Raw genomic sequence first — 16,684 nt, forward strand, 5'->3', positions numbered from 1 at the left:
GATAGCCTTATGCCTATCACACGCATGCTTAAACTCCTTTACTGTGTTAACCTCTACCACTTCAGCTGGAAGGCTATTCCATGCATCCACTACCCTCTCAGTAAAGTAATACTTCCTGATATTATTTTTAAACCTATGTCCTCTCGTTGTGGTAGTTTTTATTATTTTATTTGGGATTTAAATATGCATTATTTTAAGATGTTTGTGTTTTAAGCCAGTTTTTATTTTTGATATTTCTGGGGGCACTCCCATTTTTGTACCAGGGTCAACAAAACATCAGAAGTATGTTGTGTGTTTTCAAAAGATTATGCTGTGTCTAAATGATTTGCTGCCTTTTTCAGGGTTAATATGTTTTTAAACTGAATAGGCAAACATCATAACATATACAATTGGAAGATAATAAGTGTGCTATAGATCCACAGTGATTGTAGGCCCTGTTTAAACAGTGATTTGTGTGTTTGTTATAATGTCAGTAGGTGACTTATTTTCCAAGCACTGTAAGTGTGCCTTGTCTTTCAGAGTCCCCTTAATTTGCACAGGCCTCTTGTGATTGGCTGAACAAATCCAAAGGATGGAGTAAAGGAGGGGGAGAGGGGTGGGTGAGTGTACTCCCTAAGACTATATGAGGCAGGATTTAAAGGGACACATTGTGAATGTTTAAAGGGACAGAACCAGATTCCAGCTGAGGAGCTTCACATTTTGGAGACAGTTATGGAAAACAGTCTGATGTGCTGGGAAACAGAGACAGAACTCAGGGCCCAGCCTGACCCAGTTCTGCTGCAGGACCAAGTGCTAATCAACCTTCTGCAGGCAGAGCACAGATACACCCCATCAGCTACTTACTTCCAATGTGTGCAGAAGGAAATCCGACCTTACATGAGGAGAATGCTCACAAGCTGGATGCTAGAGGTAAATACACGTATGCAACTTTATATTTAAATATCTATCTATCACTTTGGCTGAGAGTAATGAGAGTTGGAATCCAGCGGCTGCTGAGAGATCTCTAAGCCTAAGGTCACCCAGTCCTGCCTCACACATTACACTTGCTCAGATACACAGCTGTGTGAGCACACCTTGACATTAACCCTTTGAAGGTTAGGCAGCATTGGGCAGTGACATTCTGGATCTGAATGAGGTCACACAATCTCTTAATTAACGTGGCCATATCTTATAGATAAATGTATTTCAATCTTTTAATTTTTGACTGATTACATGTGGGTTTTTTTTTCCCCCCACAGGAACGATTTGAATACATGATATATGTATATCTTTGATATTCTGTATTTTAAACATCTATATTAAACCTAGTGAGTTGGTTGAAAACCTAGATATATTAGAGGACATGCCATTTTGATATATACCAATATCGAATTAAATCGGCCTTTTCTGGACAAATATCCTTTCACCTTCTTGATTATGACCTATAATAAACTGTTATGCAATGCATAATCCGTGTGTTTTGACGGATGTGTAAAACCCCTATTAATTTATTGCATTTATTATGCCTTTTTTTGTTTTCTAAACATAATATATATTAGAATGCATTTTAGCTAGGGGCAGCAATGGAGGGGTGGGTTGCAACTTGTGTTACTTTGTAAAAATGTGATATGCAACCTTTGGCTGCCTGCCCTTCCTTTTGCTAATGAAGGCATTAAATAGACCTATTCTTTATTGTGCAGAATTAAAAAAACAAAACAAAATTAAAATAGTAATAATAAAAAAATGTGCATGAGACAGAAGTACCTTTTACTATTGTATGTCTTAACCCCTTAAGGACCAAATTTCTGGAATAAAAGGGAATCATGACATGTCACACATGTCATGTGTCCTTAAGGGGTTAACCTGGCTCCTTGATCATACCGGTATGTGTCTTGGCTTTCCTCATTCCTATTCTATTTATTACAATATATATATATTTATATACATACATATAGTTTATTTGATAGTTTTTGTATAGTGATTTTCTTCGGAGCGCTTTACAAATTTAGAAAAATTATCCAACATTTCTCTTTCCGCTATTTTGACCTTAAATTCATTCTGCATGCACTTTGAATTCCCCCAAATACTAACTTAAGGAAATAACTCTGACTGACACAAAAGTATCTGGAGATATTTCCCAACATGGCTGTAGCCACACGTTTTGTATTCAGGCCTGAATGTTATCGGTGGGATTATAATATTCTACATATTGCTAACCCTGCAATTATTGGGGGACACCTCTAGATATTTATGGGAATTGATCGAAAATATTACAAGTTCAACATTTTCATATCTTCTGAAACAAAAAGCCCAAACGAATCCTTCAGTGTTTTGTATTTTCAATTACACAAATTCCTGTCCCGAACGTTAACAATGCAAGATGTGTCATTGTTTTGATGCAGATACCTGTCAGTAGCTTTTGAATTTTTGGGACAGTCGATTTTCTTAGACCATAATCCACAAGTTTAAATTGGCATTTTAGTCCCGTAGTCTGTGACCGTCTTCCTGGTCCACTATCAGAATCAGAATTAACAGATACATTTTGTCCAAATCGGATCATAATTTTGCTATTAGGGTTTATTTACTAAACAGCAAACTGTTGTATCTTAAGAACTAGAATGTCGTAGTTCTATGTGTTACTTTTATTTGATATCATGCAATAATTACATACCCCAAAGACTGCCACGCATATTGATTTGGTATTTGGTTCCACATCTCCCCACCCTGCTGTGCCACTTTGCAAGAAACCCAAAAATATATATTTTCCTTATAGGGATTATTTAGTTGCACAGATCTGAATGTGTGTAACTAGCTGGAACACCCACAAAAGAGGCCACCCCTTGCCCGTCACACCTTAGCCATTCTGTATATTGGCAGGTAGTTCATAAAATGAACTAAAAAGTATAGTGGCTGATAAAAATTATAAAACTTTGTAAACTAAGCAAAGACCTAAAGATATCTGATTGTCTGGCACTCAAGGGGTTAATGAGCCTTCCACTTTTCCAGGCATATATCATTATGTATGTATAGAGCTGTTCTGAATAGCAAAGTACATCTTCATTATGTCCGAGACCTTGGGTTAAGAAAACGCACAATGACAAAGGTTACTGCCTCATTAGGCCTTAATGGATGTGTTGGCAGTGAGAATCTCTAACCAAACAAGACTCAAAAGACTTTGGTTGAGCAGCTTAACTCAGCTTAACTCAGGGTCCTTCCCCAACTAGGGGTCTTATAGACAGACCATATCACTTATTGCACAAAAGTTTCCTTCCCCGAAATCTGACCTTTCACCTTTATCCAACTTTCATTCGTTCAACAGAGCTGATACAATTATTAATTTCGGCAATCTTTAGAATAATTTTATTAGAAAAATCAAACAATACACGTCCTTTTCCAATTCTAATAAAAACCGATATCGCTGACTGTCAGACAATATATCTTTTACTTGACGTTTAATCATTTTAATATCATAGGTTAGATAGTGAGTTATGGTGAGCTAGGTTATATATAACTTGGCCAAAAGGGACGCTTTTTGTTTTTATGACACTTGGTATATGGATACAATATCTCATCTTGAATATTGATGTATTTGACAAATGGAGGGTATTTTAAAATACTGTGATATAATACCAAACTACACTGAACAGAAAAAAAAATTGCCCACTTTTCACTAACATAACCATTCTTTGAATCTAGTTGAGTTGGAGAAATTTTCGAAATCAGTTTTAAGATTTCATTTCACTACAACCTGGTGAATTAACCCCTCAGTGATAACAATGTTGGCAGCACAAAAGACTTTTGGGTTTATTAACGAACACAGGAATTGTGAGGAATTGTGAGGAATTGACAAAAGAATTTAAAATTCTTGGTGAAAATATCCGATCTGGAAAAACAACTGCATTAGAGAATACGTCCAATTTGGATATTCTGGTTTAACAATTATGACTCCTATGTCAATTGTATCACAATTCTCATTTCTATCCCCTCCTTGTAAAATGTCTGGAAGATATTTCTATACGGTGAACGATGTTTATAAGGACACAATTCTGCTTAACAATGGAGAGTCGTTTTGATCTTTCTAACTGCATTTTTGTTTAAATGATGTATCAAATAACATGTATTCTCCGTTTTGACAGGTTTGTGAAGATCAGAGATGTGGGGAGCAAGTGTTTCCGTTGGCGGTAAACTGCTTGGATCGAGTGCTGTCACTTGTATCAGTAGAAAAGAGGCAACTTCAACTTGTAGGCGCTGTGTGCCTCCTAGTGGCTTCAAAGCTTCGGGGATCCAAACCAATGACGACAGAGACAATGTGCATGTACGCAGACTATTGCTTCACCGACAAGGAGCTGCGGGTAAGTACAGAGCTCTGCTGCTCATTGCTATGGCTTTAACATGTTCGTGTGTTTCTAGCACACATGTATGATCGCTTTGAGTTGAGTTTGGTATGTTCTGTTGCAGATGATGGAGTTGTTGGTATTGAATAAACTGAAATGGGATATGGAGGCAGTTATACCCCACGATTTTCTTGCACATTTCCTCGATATCCTAAAGATTCCCCGGGACAAAGTGCATCAAGTCAGGAAGCACACTGAGACCTTCATTGCACTCTGCACGACAGGTAAGTGTCTGTGATAGCGCGTGACTCTTGTTGGTAGAGGTTTGCTCTTTAAACAGCGACTTATAATGAATTGGAAACTGAATTGCAGCATTCATACGGAAAAAGGAGAGATGTTGTATAGCTAAATTGGGTAATGTTTCCAAATTGGCTGCTATTGTCTGAATTTTGTAATTTGGTTTAAATTTCACTTCGATTCTGTGTTTAGTCGATAAACCCCGTTAAGTAATTTTCACTTACCAGTTAACTGTGTCGAGTTAACTGCTAACATAGAAAAGATATTTTTAAACATATAAGAAGAAGAAAAAAGTGTTGTAGATGTTTTACAAAACGTGGATATTTTGAGCTACTCTGTACAGTTTTACCTGTGGCTGCAGTATTGGTGTCAAATTTGACAAAAACACTGTAGCAATCTTTAAAATAAAATCTATGTAACGTAATTATAATATTTTTATTCTGATATGTTATTGTGTATTATTTAACTATAAAAGAACACTCTAGTGTTGTTTTTCATATTGTTAAATTATTTTAAAGGGACACTCCAGGCACCCAGACCACTTTTGCCTATTGGAGTAGTCTGGGTGCCAACTCCCATAACCCCTAACCCTGCAAGTGTAATTATTGCAGTTTTTATCATTACCTTGCAGGGTTAAGTCCTCCTCTAGTGGCTGTTTGATGTTAGAGGGACTTCCTTGTTCTTAGAACACGAAAAGTGTTTTTAAATGACGCTGGACGTCCTCACGCTATGCATGAGGACCTCCAGTGTCGCCGGAATCCCCATAGGAAAGCATTGAATAATGCTTTCCTATGGGGAGGTCTAATGTGTGCGTGCGCGCGCGGCCATTGCCGCGCATGCGCATTAGGTCTCCCCCGCCGGCTGACGTCAGCGGGGGAGGAGCATGGGTAGAGCCTGACCCAGCGCCGACCCAACGCCTTCAGCAACATGGGATGGCGGTCGGAGGGAGAGGGGCACTGCAGGGTTTGTTTTCCTGGCACTGGAGAGTCCCTGTAAAGTTTATCCAGTAATATGAAAGCATTCAGGATACAAGACTGTATGCCTAAAACCACAGTGTCCCTCTGCTCTCTGCCCACCTCCCGTGATCTCACGGTAATATAGGAACCTAATATGCATGCGCGGCACATTAGGGTTATCCATAGGAAAGTATTGAATCACCTTTCAGGATTAATGTCTCACATCTATATTCTATTTATTCTTCAGATTATAACTTTATTGCACTTCCACCTTCATTGGTGGCTGCTGCCAGCGTGGCTGCTTCGGTGACCGGGCTGCGGCCAGAGAATTTGGGAATGAGGTTCTCCAACATATCAACTACATCCTACCTTGCACATGCCATACATTGTGATCCGGTAAGACAGGACATTTCAAAATCTATTGGTACTCATCACTTCGTTTAATATAAGCAGATAATGCACAGAATCAGAGAGGATTTGAAGTGTGCAATTTGATTCTGAGCATTTTTTTTTTTTAAACTTATCGTTGTAAATGCAGGAATTATGTGACATTGTGGGCTTTACTTCCTGGTAGCACAATAAAAATGGCATCAGCCTAAGCTCGGACAACATTTGACTTACATTTTGATAAGTGAGAAAAAGTGGGATTGTTTACGTGACGGACGTTAATTAACATTCTGACTGTGCTTTATTGTAAATGTGAACTTTTCAAAAAATTTTGTTATGCCTTTTCTTTATATATTACCTGATAAATAAAGAATACAAGAATTCAGGAAAAAAAAACAAAAAAAACTGATTTTAGATGCATATGTTTGGAGATTGATATACTGTACTACATGGTTGTGTTTTATTGAACGGCACACTAAAATTCATGTGGAATATAAAGGGTAGAAATCAGTTGCAGAGAATGTATAGTATAGGCAGAAAAGGCATCCCCCCTCCATTAAAATAGTAAATAAAAAACTAAAAAACTACTGTGCTTTCACTACACCTAAATAATTTCCCAGCTTTGGCCTCGATTTAAAATTTTTGATAAGCTTTCCAAATTATTTAATATTTTTGGCTACATTTTTTAAATGATCAAAACATATATCATACGTAAAAAAAAATATCAGTATATCAAAAACTATCTAAAACAAATATAATACGGTAATTTAACAATATGAAAAACATTTTTATTTAAAGTTTATCCAGTAATATGAAAGCATTTGGAAATCTTGTGCAACAATATTAAATCAAGGCCTATGTTACATATCCTGGTAATACCTGGCGTATATCTAATATCATGTCTGCTCTAAACCATTTCAGAATGTTCTGAGAATGTGCCAGGAGCAGATTGAAGTCTCCCTTAAATCCAGCCTTCGAGAAGCTAAAACAAGCAGGATGGACAACTCAAAGTCTGTAGAGGAGATCGAGCGATCTAGCACCCCGACGGATGTTCTGGATTTTGATCTGTAGTCATCGATTGCAATCATTCTTGATTATAATCATTTATCTTGTTGGATAACAACTCAAGATCAAGTATGAGATAGACTCTAACTCTCCGAGAAAGCCACTATATTTTTGTACGAAGTCTAAGCAACTGTAGCCATTTTGGGTGGTTGTCACCTGAAAAACATCTCCACTTTTCAAGGTCTTAAAATACAAAGCACTTTTAATTGGTCCTCTAAGTGATGGCTTCAGAGATGGTGCTCCGACCGAATGATGAACTTTGTTATGTGACGCAAAAAATCTGTTCCATTGGATTTATCTACGAGAACCAGCAGATACAAAACATGTGTTTTTTTTTTATCGTTAATTTATTCCTTTGTTTATTATTATTTATTTATGTTATTGTTATTTTTTTTGTTAATTTAATAAGAACAGTTATTATTTGGTTTTAATATAATTATCTGTTGCTGTAACTATTTATGGAAACTGCACTAAAGGTGTTGTTGATTGCTAAGGGAAATATTGTATCATTAAATAATATTTATTAGGCGATATGTTCTAATCTAAGATGATCGAGAGAATTCACTCCAGTCATGGAATCCTCACCAGTTTATGTAAATCTAGAACCTTGAGAATAGCTTTTTGTATCTCCAATGACGGCAGTCATTAATGAAATGTGTGGTTCTTTTCTGTAGAGGTCAAAGCAATGACCTTGTAGTGCCATCTATTTCCACTAGAGGTCTTTTGATTATAACACATGCCAATGGTTAGATAATTAGCTTATTAGGGTATAGACAAAGTCAAAACATCGTGAGACTGCCAAGATGTGCGTTACAAATTATCTTTTAGAGAACTGTTTCCAGGCAATTAAATTAAATTGTCCTGCACATTGAAATCTGTCAGTCTGTTTTTTTAATATGAATATTCAAGGATACTTATAAGATGAGCCATGTTGGCATACAAATTAGTATACACTGATCCTTAAGAATTACTAAGATGCTAATTAATCCTCTTGAGAGATGATTCTTAAAAACCAGCAATGATGGTGAGGGTTGACAACAAATATTAATACTACTGTATTTATTAATTTAGTCCCTTGATTTTGGTATGTATAGAATTTACTACCAAGAAGGTAACTTTCCCATTACCCTCGGGCTGATCGATGCTTTGGCAAACTAGTGCCAAAGGTTTAATATGCATATGTTATTTTGTGTTTGCTGCACAGTGTTTACTATAATTTTTCTTTGTATTTGATCGGTTGGGTAGTTCTAAAGTACTGCATTCCATTGTCATTTTAATGAATATCTTGATTATATTGCACTTTATATGATGAATCGTTATTTAGTCTATTTTCTTCAGATTGGTGTGAAAACAATTTTATAAATAAAATTTTGGAAGAAAATGTTTAATGGGTTATAAAGTTTCTCAAAGAAGAACGGTCATGCCACTGTGACAAATATGTATTTGTGAGGTGTAATAAAAAAAATTAAAATCAAATGAATACACATATTTATCTTGTAGCTGGGTGCCTCCATATTGGCTTCCTGTCAGCCATTGCTGTAAGATCTGTCCTTTGCATCTGGTAATATTTCTTCCCTCATTTGCATTATGTGCCCTGACTGTGCCTTTCTTCAACTGGACTTTGTTAAAAACTGCATCTCGTTAAAACAGGGTTAACATAAGTCATAGATGAGTTTTTTTTATGTTTTATTCAATTATGTAAATTCCAGAGACAGTTCCACTTTTGAAATACAGATTATGTTTAAGGGACATTAGAGGGTGGATTTACCTTCAATCTTATATAATTATATAGATTTGTTGTTGATTACTCACTCACTAAATACCAACTTCAAAGCTTGTGTTGGTAATAGTTTTTTTTTCTTTTCTTTTTAAAACAACTCATCTAGGTAAAAATAATGGGGGTTTATATGATCATACATTGCATAAGCCTGCCACACCGTCAATGTACCCCATTCTTGGCAGGTCCTACTCTAGCAACCTAATGCCTGCCCTTATGAAATCAATCCACTTACTTGGGAAATCCTTTCTCCTGGGGCTCTCTGCTGGGGAAGGTTAAACTAAATAAATTTCCTTATAAAGCAAAGAGGGCTGCACTCATCTGAACATGCATACAGTATAAAAGTGTTTCTGGGGCCAAATCCTACAACATACAAGATCCAGTTTTTTAAACACCGTACTAGTGCAAAAATAATGAAGTTACAGTAACATTAAATGATCAGACATTGCATATACCTGCCACAATCCTAATGTGCCCTATTTTTGGCAGGTCTAATTCGAGCAACCGAATGCCTGTGAACCTTGTAATAAAGAAAGACAAACTGTGTGTGTGTGTGTGGCTGTAAGGACAGTATGTGCTTGGTTTAGTGTGTAAATTTGAGTCTGCTTGTGTGTATGTATATGAGTGAATGTTTGTATGAGTATGTGTTTATGTATATCAACTTGTGTCTGTGAAGGTGCCTGTTTGTGTAAATAAATGTAAGCAAATATGAATGCATATGTGTATGTCAGTATGTGGGGTGGGGGGGGGGGGGGGGGCAAAAGACGTTTCTGACCCACATACCTTGCTCTACCTGGGTTATCAGCTTTGGTCTTTCAAATGTTCCTGTAGTCCTGCCAGAGACAACCAGTGTGAAGTGCCCCAATAAATGTATGTGCAATTTCTTGATGATAAATCAGAATATAAAACATACTCCTTGACCCCGATTACACAGGAATCTCCAAACACTATAAAGCAGGAAGAAGACTGAAGCTTGTGAATACAAGAACAATTCAGGGACAGCGTTGTATAAAAAGCAGAGGAAATTAGACTAGATGTGACTTCAAGACAAGTTAACAGACTATCCTTGAGAAAAAGATTTCTTGCTCCTAACCTGCCAAACGTTGGAGTACAGATAGAGGAACCATACATACATACTACAAGCAGCAAAGTAACGTCTGGAGTGACCATTGTACAACGGTCAATCTCTTTTTCTATAGCAATGGAAACTGATATAAAATATGTAATTAATTGTTCCAGGGTCTGGTTTCTAGAGTTTGTGTGAGGAACACTACACAGATCTTGACCCAATCGTTACCTTAAAATAAGGACAAACTATACCATACAGAATCATTCTACAATATAAAGTGGGGAATTAAATACAACTTCTAGAAACCCTTAAAGGACCTATAAAACAGCTTACAGGATATAGTCAGCATAGCCATGGAAAGCTAACCCCCTTCCTCCCAGCTATTTATAAACACATTTTAATTTTTTTCATAACATTGTAATATATTATAGAATGTAGCACTTAAAGTCCAACCTACCGTACTCTTTGCTTGAGCCAGTTTTTTTTTATTTTGAGGAAGACTAAACATGGTACTGAAAATGTACTTCTCCTCCACTCTAAAGCAAGTTTTGCAAGCCAACGTTTAGCCTGCTTTTTGTAATAGCTGTCTTCAATGTGTTGCATTGTACAGATGCTTGGTGTAACTGTTCTAACTGTACATTCCAAACAAATATTGGGTATTTAAATCTGTTTGCTAAACCTGTTTTATGTAATAATGATATTTCTGTTTCAATACAAACATTGCTGACCCTGTCTGATAAGGGGTACAATATAGTGACCTAAGAGCAGTGCAGGGCTTCACTCATTGGCTGACATTCAGGGAAGATGACAGATGCTCTTGGCAGGATCTTCCGTTCCCAGTACCAGAAGGGAAGAAGCAGAGACCAGCACCCAGCATGACCCAGTAAGAATTTAAACCATTAACAAACAGTCTGAGTACTTTAACTGGGAGAATGCACCATAAGCATTACAGCACTCTGTAGTTGTTTTAGTGTTTGAGTGTTTAATATTTCAAATAAATGCTTTTTACTTTTTTTGTTTAATTAAGTGTTCTTGCATAGCAAGACCACTTAATGTTATCTCACATATATATTATTATTCTTATTATAGCCAAATTTACCACCCTAACTCCTCCCACAGTTTTTACACTACATAGACAGTAATATAACGAAACATGCAGATTGTTCCCGATTGGTGTGCTATTACTTTGTAGAACATTTCGCCGAATGGTTCACGGAATATCGTCGTTCCTAGGGCGAAATTGGTCCCATAGAAATTAATGGCAAAATGTTCAAAGCTAGAGTGGGAGCTGGCAAAAGCTGAAAAATCAGGACATGATTTCTAAACTGCCACCACTCCCTCATTTTCAGGCCCACCTACACAAATCTTATATCAAAATGTTCAGCTATCCCTGCTGCCACTAAACATGTCCACGGCTAAGCCATAGTCCTGATAGTTTTCACAATATGACCATTTGTTTGCAACTCACGCCGTCCATTGACATTCATTGAAACTCCACTCTAGTCAGCTCAAATTTGAAGGGCAATTTCTAAACTGTGCCTTCACTTTTAACACTTCAGAGACATACTATGCATCAAAATGTAGGTCTGGGTCTTGTGATTCTCACAATATAAAGCTCTTCGCTGTAGGATTTATAGTTTTTAAAATACGACCGTTTGAACATGGCAACCGCCAAAATACTCTGACCTGTGCCAGGCTGCAGCAGCAAGTGATGTCATAGACAGGGCCTTTTGTACACCTGCTAATGTTTTTATAACTGTATGTTTTAATGTAACTGTGAAGCACTTTGGGCAACAACGTTGCAATTAAATGTGCTATATAAATAATAACAGTTACTCCGCCCACTCCAGTTGTAGACTACTGGTGGAGGCAAGAACACCTCACACAATTTCCCCTGAATTTGTAGCTTTTCTATTTTTTTCCTGCTAGTGTATGTATTAAGAGGGCATTATTACTGGCTGGGCCACATTGTGATTCATTTGCAGATCACGGTCGCAGCTGGAATCTGGTGCGCTTCAAACAAGAGTATCTTTTTTATTGATTTCTACCTTTAATTAATGCTTGCAAAATTTGAATGAATTATTTATATAATACATTAAAAAGGGTAAATTTAACTATAGAATATTCCTTTAAACAGACATTAATAAAAATAAAAATAATAATAATAAGAGTGTCCCATTTGTACAGTCCTGAAGGATACGTATGTGCTTTGAAAGGAATCATTCTTAACAATGGCATCAGGTAAGTAATTACATTATTTGGGTAGTTAATAAAGCTACAGAATTAATCAATGTGGGCTATGTGGACAATTAGCAAAAAAAGTTAATTTTCTGAGTAACAGTGACACCTACAGGGAACATAATGTACTGCACACCTTATACAAGTGTGCAGAAAATAATATATAGACAAAATAAATAAATAAATGAACCATATTAGACAATTATTATACAGCCCAACAACTGAGGAACAATAAATGTCACCCTCATATTTGATATTTTCCACTTTAGGCACTGGATCTTTTCGGTATTCTTGTTAAATGCTTGTTGTCGCTTGTACAACAAGCATTACATTTTTGGGCATATTAATTTCCTGTTTACTATTTTGGGACTGTATGTATATTATAATAAATATATATTTTTTTACAATACAGTATATTATAAATAAAACATACAAAGCATCTTACTAATTTATAATATATTAGTAAGGTATATATTTATTATAAATTGGTAAGGTGTTGTTTATGTTTTATTTTATCATATATATATATATATATATATATATATATATTACCAGCTGGATATGAATAAACTTTTCAAAATGGAAGCAAACGTTTTAATAAATCTTATTCCACTGAGAATGCTTTATTGCAACTGAACGGAAAATGACTTGAGAATTAAAAAAAAAAAAAAAAAAAATAAGTCGGACAATAATAAATTTGTCACTTTTTTTTTTAAAACATTTTTCAGTACATCATTCATACAGATTTGAATAAATTCTTGTTGCAAGACAAAAAAAAATACAAAAAATAAATTATAAAATAAATAATTAAAATAAAAATGGCCACCTCTTCACATGGAAAAATAAATATAACATTTGTCACAATCTCACCTTGCAACAGCTATTCACTTTTTTTTTTTTAAAGAAATATTTTTTAACCATGCACAAAAAAATGCTAAAAAAATAAACCCCCCCCCAAAACATTCCAAAGTTCATTTAAACAGATCAACACGACATTAGATATACATATAAATACAGAGTTTTATCATACAATTGGCGGCACCCCAGCCCAGCAGTGAGGGGCAACATTCCACAAAAAAAAAAAAAAAAACTAAATGGATTGCAAATATAGTTTCATTCCCACCATGTTTTTTTTATGCCGTAACGTATGAATAAGATGAATTTACAGGCACTCCACATCTTCTTGTCATACCACACGGCCTGAATATGACCACTTTGGGGACAGGCACAAAATCAGGGAAGGTGTGTAGGAAGCCATCATCTGTACGAGTGCATTTCAGTGTGGTAATACAAATAGCGGGTTATTGCGAATTATATGTGCAAAATCAACAGTGATTACTGAAAAGAGAAGAGATTTTGATGTTAAATACGATAAGGGTATGTATTAATTTGTGTTGTATGCATCATAATAGACCCCACTATTAATTTAAAAACTGGACAAGAAAAAGCAGTCTTGTGAACGGTCTTGATTCTGAACCCAAAAAGTAAAGTCTTTATAGTGCTTTTGAGCTACCGTAGGTTAGAATGAACAAAGGTATTCTGTGTGTTACATCATCCATTAAATACACATGAAACTATGCAAATTGTAATCACCAAATGAGACAGAATTTACACAACAATATTCACTATTGATAACCAGTCTTCAGGGGACCCTTAAACCCTTAATGATCACGGCTATTTTTCACCCTACGACCCGACAAATTTGGGCATTTTTGCTATGCGTTTGTTCAGTCTTAACGTTACACTAGCTTGTTTAGTGTACTCACACATTTAGCATGGAATGGACATCTGTAATTAATTATATAGTATAAAGAAAATACCGGTATTCAAACATTGGGAAACAAAACAAAATACCTTTTTTGCCGTTATGTCTATTATTCATAAAAAACAAAAAACTAGAACAGGTAAAGACTTGTATAGTTGTTTTTGAAGTTAGCTAAACTTAACTCAAGTTGCCGTGAGTGACAGACATATAGTGTAGTGATGATGGGGCAACTTTTTCAAAGCGAGAAAACTGGAGGTATATGTGGAAAGAATTGAGCAGTGTCCAAGCTTACACCAATGTCCCTCTGAAAGCCATAATCATTGAACTATATCGCTAATTTATTTTTTCCTGTAAAGACGATTTAGAGAAGGTGGGTAGGAGATTGAGATAGATATATGTCCAACCTTCCCTGTCACTCATGATCACTGTCATTTTGTAATTGTACAAGAAAGAAAACAAGGCTCACTCTCGCTCCAGATCATGGTGAGTAGGCTAGATGCTCGGAAACGGGAGAGGAGGTTTAAGAACCCACAGAGCACTATACAGGTTAACTGTCTATGGCCCTCTCCTAATTCTTAACATAGGCATGGTGAAAGGGGACAAGCAAATTCCTTGTACTGGGCCACCTGTCTAACCCCTGGGCGACTGCCTATGGTCACCTTACGGTTAATTCTGTACTAAAAACAGTATTCGTAAATAATTCTCTACCTGCAAACCCTTCAATGAATGGGGATTAGTTTGGTAATCTACTGTATTCAGAACAATACTAGGGAGCAGGGGCATACTCCGTGGGAACTAGTAGGTAGACATCTTGTTCTACAATTAAAGAGGGAAGCAATTTTCTGTTACACTTCATCTCTTTAGCACTGTTTATACAAGCGAAGCACCAGGTAAAGTCTGTTTGGATTTGCATGGTTTCCGCTTTTTTATTCTCCTCTATTTTGTTTTAAAAATTTACATTTACATGATATGCCTGGCTGTCCTTAGAACATCATACGCGTGAATTTAAGTGGAAGGAATATCTGTGCACATATTAGCTCACAAGCATTTCTCTGCAGACGCCTGAGCTTACACGAGCTCACCTGACCTCCTTTCAGTACTATTTACTGGGGTAAGGGAATTAAATAAGTTCACTTACAATTTCCGTGGCAGTGCCTATACTCTGGTCCCACAATACAAGGTAGAGTTAAAAATACACAAAATAAAAGTTCTGTCATTAGTTTCAGGGATGGATATTGAGATTTTGCAGCCCTGATGTGGAATAGTGAACGATACTGGGTATTATTCATAAGGAGGAATTCTGGCACAATGATGCAAAATTGGAATAATCACTAGGAACTGTCTTTATAGTGATTGTTCCACCTTTTGATTCTTGCGCCAGAATTGTTGCTCTTTATGCTATTACAATCGTACAATCGCAAGCTGATTTAAAACCACCTACAGAAACAAATAATACATAATTCATGGTTGCATTTCAACCAATACATCAATGCAGGAAATGTATGTTTGATATTTCATATGTAAAAAAAGCACAGTTATTTTCAGCTTGATAGCAATACTATTCTTATACAGTTACCCTGTACAAATCTATTTTGGAATTGCGAGATGTAATATTGAGTTCTCAATTCTGTATCATTTTTCAACACAAAGCTCTGAGAATTATGAATTATACGACTTGACTGAGTTTACTTTCGGAGAACCAAAACAAAAATTCCAGTATGTGCTTTTTCGACTAAATTCCAGAAAATACCCAATTTAGCAAATAGCCTTGTTATGAGTCTAGTTGGGTAACAGTGTTCGAAAGAAAGTAACAGTATTAACTGCTCTCAATGATAAAAAAGGCAAATACACACCATAATACAATCTGCAATTTAACACACTAATTGTGTTTCTGTATTGTGCCATCATGTTCCCTATCTGTAATAAGTACTTGGAGGTCTACTCGCACAAGTTCTATCAAATAATGACTAAGCAATTGCCAGTGTCTTCTCCAGTTGCACAAGTGACTGAGCTAGACTTCACATCATATCTGTAAAAAGTTAATGTGGTAGATCTAAGGAAGGGTCCGCGCAGGGTGCTTAGCTGAGCCAGGGCCAAGCACGTTCCTTACACATACTGTATCCAAAAAGGCTTCGGGCACTCACTGGGCTCAATGTAAATCAGATTTATTAGAACATCACGTGTGCAGCAACGTTTCCACCTATACAGAGGTCTTTGTCAAACTTGGTCGAAACGTTGCGTATACATAATGTTCCAATAAATCTGTTTTTTTTCCATTCAGCCTAGTGAGTATATGACACCCGTTTTGGATATATTAGTTAAAGCTGTTGAATGTTAAACTGCATCTAACTCTGTAGTTATGCTGTCCGTATCTCCAGCTGATGGTTTTAATGTTAGGCATGTATTCCACAGAACAGAGACGGGATGAATCGCTTCGGATGGAATATTGAACAGATTTTCATGGTGCAACCTCCCTCCAGGAGCAAAAAATAGAGGGGTGGGAAATTGTGTTGGTGAATAGGAGTTGTGCCAACACCTATTATGTTACTGGGGCAGTGAAATCTACTTTATCAAACAGTTATTTATTTTCACATTCAAATTATTCTTCTGAACGTTTTTTATGTCTCCAGCTTTCTTGTTATTGTTGTATAAATGCAGTGATTGCTTGAAATAAAGAGATTATCTTCCTGGTGGCACAGGATTGATAGGTCCATAAGGTTAAAGAGTTACTTAGCCAAAAACAGTGTTTTATTAAACATCTCTTTTTGGTTGTTGGAAGCTTTACTGGCTAACGAGGGATTGCAGGTAAATTTAATC

General features: G+C 36.2%; 1 protein-coding gene across 1 annotated transcript; it reads left to right on the top strand.

The window, feature by feature from the left end:
• The first annotated feature begins 635 nt into the window (after positions 1-635).
• LOC134577068 (G1/S-specific cyclin-D2-like) lies at positions 636-7,335 on the top strand. The gene is made up of 5 exons (XM_063435707.1): positions 636-909; positions 4,116-4,331; positions 4,438-4,597; positions 5,814-5,962; positions 6,875-7,335. The coding sequence occupies exons 1-5, from the start codon at positions 712-714 to the stop codon at positions 7,022-7,024; spliced, it is 873 nt and encodes a 290-aa protein (XP_063291777.1). The 5' UTR covers positions 636-711; the 3' UTR covers positions 7,025-7,335.
• The last annotated feature ends 9,349 nt before the right edge of the window (positions 7,336-16,684 follow it).

The sequence above is a fragment of the Pelobates fuscus genome, chromosome 11 (assembly GCF_036172605.1).
Source record: "Pelobates fuscus isolate aPelFus1 chromosome 11, aPelFus1.pri, whole genome shotgun sequence".
Taxonomy (NCBI): Eukaryota; Metazoa; Chordata; class Amphibia; order Anura; family Pelobatidae; genus Pelobates; species Pelobates fuscus.

What these genes read in the sequence shown, in the direction of transcription:
- LOC134577068 (XM_063435707.1), top strand. Translation starts at nt 712, where the DNA reads ATGGAAAACAGTCTGATGTGCTGGGAAACAGAGACAGAACTCAGGGCC. An exon ending in TCACAAGCTGGATGCTAGAG is followed by an intron (nt 910 to 4,115) that starts GTAAATACACGT and finishes CCGTTTTGACAG; the next exon opens with GTTTGTGAAGATCAGAGATG. An exon ending in ATGCCATACATTGTGATCCG is followed by an intron (nt 5,963 to 6,874) that starts GTAAGACAGGAC and finishes AAACCATTTCAG; the next exon opens with AATGTTCTGAGAATGTGCCA.